Below are 6,000 nucleotides of genomic sequence, written 5' to 3'. Positions count from 1 at the left end.
CTAAGTGATAGTCCCACACACGAGTTCAGGCGAATATTAGCGGTTCTGTTCTGCTCTTTATTGGATGCAAGGAAGTTAACAATCCACCGGCCTTTGCCAAACTTGAAGATGCCAAACACATTGGCATATCCACATCTTTAAAGCCTTTTCACTTGTAAAAGTGAAAATAAAGCAAAAATCTAACCAATGTGTATGGAATCAGTAAGTTTTATATCCTTACATTGAGCAAAATCAACAGCTATTAGAAGCAGGGAGCCCCCTTTTGTTTACAAATCAAGGAACCATTGTTTCAAAAATTGCTGTTAATTTAATTATTTAATTTTGTAAATCTGTTACTGTTGTTCTAGGTGTTTTAATAACTTTAAGAATGGCTCTGTTCCATTTCAGTGTCACAGTAAGCCATGACTAGTGACAGTGAGCCAGAATGCATAATAGCAGGACCCTATAAATGAAGCAACTGAATGAAATTCATCTATTATTCATTTCATCTACACCTGTGCTTTTTCTACTATGATGTGACAAAAATGTCACATGCAAAGGGCCTATTGTAAATGTGCCTTGCTGAAGTGAAAATTGAGGGTGAGTGGCTTGTTTTAAAATACATGCTAATCCAATATACAGTTGGAAATCAAATAGTTTTTATGTTAGCAATAGAAACTGTTGTTCAAGTCTGAATGTGAATCTTGGTGTGAAGCTCACCTGTCTCCAGCTATTGCCAGCATCAGATGATATGAACATGCCAACGTTGTTGTAAGACAGCTCTGCTCCAATATTTCCTGCAGTGGGAATGCCAACAGAATATGTGACACAGCAAAACCACAGTGAGATCACACAGATAAAGTGCCATATGTGTTTTAAATGCATGCTGCCAATCACACCACGTCTGTGAGCATTTATTGGCTTGATTCCCAGATCTGCTTACCGTCTCTAAACACATGTGAATAACACAAAGAAGACCCTGGGTTAATTCCTCTGCATGTCTGCATTATTCTGGCAACATAATGTGGAGGAGGGTGGGTTCCTCTTTTGCTCTGGCAGTTTTCTGTGTTACAACACAATGCCTCCAAAGCTTTTTCCTGCAAGTGTGTAGCGAGTGAAGCTTCTTCTGTGGATCTGCTCCACTCTCTTGGCCATGGCTCAGTAAATAGGCATGTGTTTAATCTGGATAGTGTTTGTCATGTTGGTGAGATGATCTCTGCACCAGCTGACGTCTTAAAAGGCACAGTGGGCAAAGTGATTTGCAGTGCCAAAGTGAAGGCTTGGCCAGCGCTACACACACACACACACACACACACACACACTGCAAGTATGGCAGCGAATATGTATGTTTATATGGCATTCTCACACACCAAAGACAAAACAGACAGATCCAAAGACAAGCATACACTCTTGCGTGTACACTCACACAAAAGCCAAAGGCGGACTTTTTTTCTGCTGACACTGCCACTGCTGCTAATACATCTATTTGCTTGAACTCATCTCTCTTTCTTCACCTCAGCTCTTTCAAACGCTCTTGCATGCACAGAGTCAGTGCACAATGCAATATGAGGCCTTTTTCGCAGAAGAGAAGAGATTAAAAATATAGCAGATTTCAGGTAAACACTCAGAGAAACCAAATTGTGCAAAGCTGGATGGTGGGTCCATGTGGGCTGGGTTTGGGGCATGGCTAAGGGTAATGACTGCCTTGTTGTGACATCACAAAGTTACAGAAGTCCTGATGGCCCGTTTTAAGGCTCAGTTTCTGAAAACAGGCTGTGTGCATTTCTCTGTGGACTGAGCCCATTGATACTCTCACAGTATTAATATAAAACCTAGACCTGCTTTATAATCAAAAGACATGGACATCTCACTTCATACAAAATGAGATCTTTAAAGAATCTTGACACAGATGCTATAGTGGGATTCTATTAGCTGACTGGGAGGATCACGTCATAGCACTTCACACAAAATACTCAACTATCGTGATTTAAAAGGGAATTTTTTTATGTGGAAGGAACAAGTTGAATCTAGAAAATATATATTTTTGAAGAGAAGAAAGATTTTATCACAAAGTGCTGTGGTAGACTAGAAATATGTTTCTACTAATATTAATCAAAGCTGTGTTGTTTTACTTGACATAACTCCAGGTCTTTGTCTTACCTGTGGCAACTATCATCCCTGGTGCTGAGTTCTTGGTGGTGATTGTTCCTGATAAGTAAGGATTCTCTGACATTTGCAGTTGGAGATGAAGTGAACAGAAAGGCTAGAAAATAAGGATGAAAACCATGACTCACTTAATTCAGCAAATATTTTTGTACAAGTAAACACGACTTTGTCTTAATGATAAATTACATTAGCTGTGTCCTAGTTCAGGAGCTGCATCCCTAGGAGGCTGCATTTGGAGACCGATCACGTCACAATGGTGTGACTAGGCAGCCCCATTTCAAAGGCTCCTTCAAATGCAGCTGAGAAATGCGGCCTTCTTTTCCTGGGGAACAAAGGCTCCAATGGGTGGATCCTTCATGATGCAACCTATCCCAAGATTCACTGCGCACCAGTAATGAAAATAATATGGTAGCAAACAACACCGACAGAAATTACACTTTTACATGTAAGTGTTGGGTTTCAGCTCAGTTCACCAGCTAATGGTACAACAGTTAAAATTAAGGGCCTTTAATAAATTTTATGGGAAAAAAAAGTGTTGTCAAGGTTGCTAGGTGATAGGAGCTGCACTTTGTGATGCAACGGTAAGGATGGACATAAACTACTCTGTAGGCCAGACCACCTCATTTTGGTTTGGCCTTCGTGGTGTACAATGGCTATGAAGGGCCATGCCTTCGTAGATGATGTCCTCCAAAGAATACAGCCCCTGATTTTGGTCACAGCTATATATATATATATATATATATATATATATATATATATATATATATATATATAAAAAGAAAAAAAAGAAAAAAAAAACAAAAACAATTTCAATTGCACAGAAATGGAATGAGGATACTTTATTTATTGGTGTCAGAACAAAATTGTTGAACAAAAAAGAAACACCCACAAAAAGAAAACAAAACAAACAAAAAAAAACATTCATTAGTCTCCAAAGAGCACTGACTGTGCCTTCATAAGTTTTGCTAATTGCATTTAATCTGTCATTAATACAAAGAGTGATGGAATTTGCATTAATGTATGAAGCCAAGTCTCCAGGGCATGAACACAACAATTACATTTGTTCGAAGAGCAGAAAAAAATGTGTCTGCTTTCATCTTTGCAGCAGACAGCATGTCACTGGTGTAAGGACATCAAGGGTAGTGGGACTGAACAGGGTAATCAAAAGGAATCTGTAACAGTAATTAAAATGTCACATGAATGCGCAATCACAGGGAACCTGTAAGCCACAGCACACGGCCTCAAAATCACCTCTTAAAACAGCACGGAGCCCTCCTAATGTCTCAAACATGATTCCTCCTAACAGTTGGCCTGTTAGTTTTAGTTGCAGGGAGGCTGTCTAATGAGGAAGGAGGTGCCGTCAACATATGCAATAAATCTGAATCTGCAGTGGCTCAAGCACAGCTTGCATTTCCCTAAGCATGCCATTAAAAAAACCACCTATATTAAACTCTGATCTTAGGTTTTGCTACTGTATGACCAAAATGTAAATATTATGGTATTTTATTTAGTCTTATTATTGTTTTAGTAGCAATTTCAGATTTTTAAGGGGTTAGACAGGTAAAAGTGGATTAATGCATTAACTGTTACGTTTAAATTTTCAATACAATTCAATACACAGTTTATAAAGGGTTTACATCAGCTAATGGCTTAATTAATAGCAACCTCTGGCAACTTTTGGGTTGCCAGGTTGTCAGATCTCTCTGGTTAGCATGTAGCCTTGTCAAGCATACAACTTCCTTGGGAACAGTAAAAAGTCATTACCAACAACAAAAAAATCTGCTGTCATAAATCTTGGTAATTTTTTAATCGATTTTTTTCGTATACAAAGCAGATTCTCTTTAGTCCCAACTGAACAATTAGTGAAAGAGAGGAGAACTACTGACCGAAAGATTGCTGGTCCGACCTCTGACTGGAAAGATAAATCCAGGTGGGAAAATTTAAAGAGCAGTACTTATCAACACCACTGAAGGCTCAGTGAGCATGATCTTTAACCCCCAAATGCCCCAGTGAGGTTGCTCAAAGGCCTGCAGGTCAATTTGTGGTTGTAGTGGGCAGCATGCAGTTGTGGATGCATGCACCTGTGTGAGTGTGTAAGTAAATGTACAGTGTCTTACAAGTATGCAGTGGATGTCGTTTCCACCCAGGTCAGTAGCAGGGGCCTGTAGGAGCCTCCATTCCCGGCCCTTGTTGTAGGTAATGTAGGTCTTCACCTGGTTGTCTTGCCTCTTGTTAGCGATTAACATGCCTTTAATTCCTGCCACCTGATGGACAGTGACACACAACAGATTTAATCTCATCATTACCCTTTCAATGCAAATCAGTCGGTGTATTTTATATCTATCTAATGTTCACATTTGCAGATGAAAAAGCATACCCAGTGCTCTCATCAGAAAGGGCATTTTGTGCATGGAGGCAACAATTTTCACAACACCAGTTAAACGCAAATGGTGTGCTTATGCTTTGTTGCTGTGTGTGACAGTCTGGCAGACACTCTCAGCATTCTCAGCTGCATTTTCTTATACAGTGTTACATGCTATTTATAACTATAGACCATCTTGCTCATGAGTGCTTAGTAATCATGATTTGGACCACACCCATTTCAAACTTGGCTTTTGTTTTGATCTCAACTACAAACCTGTAAAGTTTCATGACTGTATCTTGTACAGTTGTGATGCTATCACAGTGAAAATATCTGTCCACAGACAGAGAGACATATAAACACCTGCCAAAGTACTCAAAACTGTAGTAGAAACACTGAATCAAGCAGCATTACTCTAAAAATCAATAATTCGCCTACACTTCTCAGCAGACATGATGTCTTGCACAGGGTTGGCTCCACACATGCCTCACCTCTTTGCCCAGTTTTAGATTAGCTGGGAGTTAGGTGGAGTCATGCCAAGATGGCAACAGTGGAGCTGCCCACCGTGAGGTTCAAAATTATTATTATTTCATTCATTGGTCGATCTTTACCGACCTGTAAAGTTTCATGACTGTATATTGGTCTGTATCTACATACATATAAACACTGTGGTAGTTGCTGCTACAATAGGTGTCTCCAGGACCATATTTTTCCATGATGACACACAAACACACAGAGACAGACACAGACACACAGACACACACACAGTCACACAAGGTGAAAACAAAACCAGCCAATACCAGCTGGTAATTAGATCCTTACATGTTTCAGCAATCCAGACAGTACTAAATGATGACCATTGAGAAGGGACACTTTATCTGTTTGCTCACAGTCAGACTGAATCTCCCCAAAATACACACATACACACATTCACACTCATAAAGGCACAAACTCTTCCAAAGCTCTCCCTGCGAGTTGTCTCTCAGGCATTAGACACATCCTTCAACCAAACCAAAACGTGAAATGCAATGGAAAGGACAGTCTCTCCAAATGGTTGCCATAGTGAGGGGCTGCAGATGGATGTGTGTCCCTCCCTGAAGGGGCATGTCTGTATAAGTGGCACTAATAGGCATCACATTTGACATTGTCATAGAAACATGGCGCTCAGGATGGATGCGACTAACGAGGATCTTCCTGTCTCTATCCAAACTAACCTGTCAGTCACTGCAGTAATTATTTATTGCCTCCACCTCTTTAATATGCATGGACGTGCAACCACACATGCAGGCACACCTACACACAAACAAGAAGAACCACTTGTCCCCACTAGCATATCCCGCTAGCATTTAGATCTCTATCCTACAGAACAAATCCCTCTTAGTTGTACAGCATTAAAGGGACGCACCAGAATTCACTTTGTGCCTTAGTGCAACAATGATTTAAAGCAGTTCTGATATTTGTAGAAAGAGAATAAAACATGATGATTCTGCTGC

General features: G+C 40.1%; 1 protein-coding gene across 2 annotated transcripts in view; it reads right to left on the bottom strand.

Moving 5' to 3' along the window:
* Positions 1 to 6,000, bottom strand: part of sorcs3a (sortilin related VPS10 domain containing receptor 3a) — a 217,077-nt gene that overhangs the window by 39,948 nt on the left and 171,129 nt on the right. For both annotated transcript variants that reach the window (XM_071504406.1, XM_071504407.1), the window contains 3 exons: positions 4,263 to 4,409; positions 2,140 to 2,242; positions 700 to 776 (listed from right to left, as the gene is read on the bottom strand). In XM_071504406.1, coding sequence (XP_071360507.1) covers positions 700 to 776; positions 2,140 to 2,242; positions 4,263 to 4,409 — 327 coding nt within the window. The remainder of the gene's footprint in view (positions 1 to 699; positions 777 to 2,139; positions 2,243 to 4,262; positions 4,410 to 6,000) is intronic.

This window comes from Trachinotus anak, unplaced genomic scaffold (genome assembly GCF_046630095.1).
Source record: "Trachinotus anak isolate AG129_WGS33_773 ecotype Australia unplaced genomic scaffold, CSIRO_AGI_Tana_v1 ptg000019l, whole genome shotgun sequence".
Classification (NCBI taxonomy): domain Eukaryota; kingdom Metazoa; phylum Chordata; class Actinopteri; order Carangiformes; family Carangidae; genus Trachinotus; species Trachinotus anak.
This window is presented reverse-complemented; position numbering and strand designations above follow the sequence as displayed.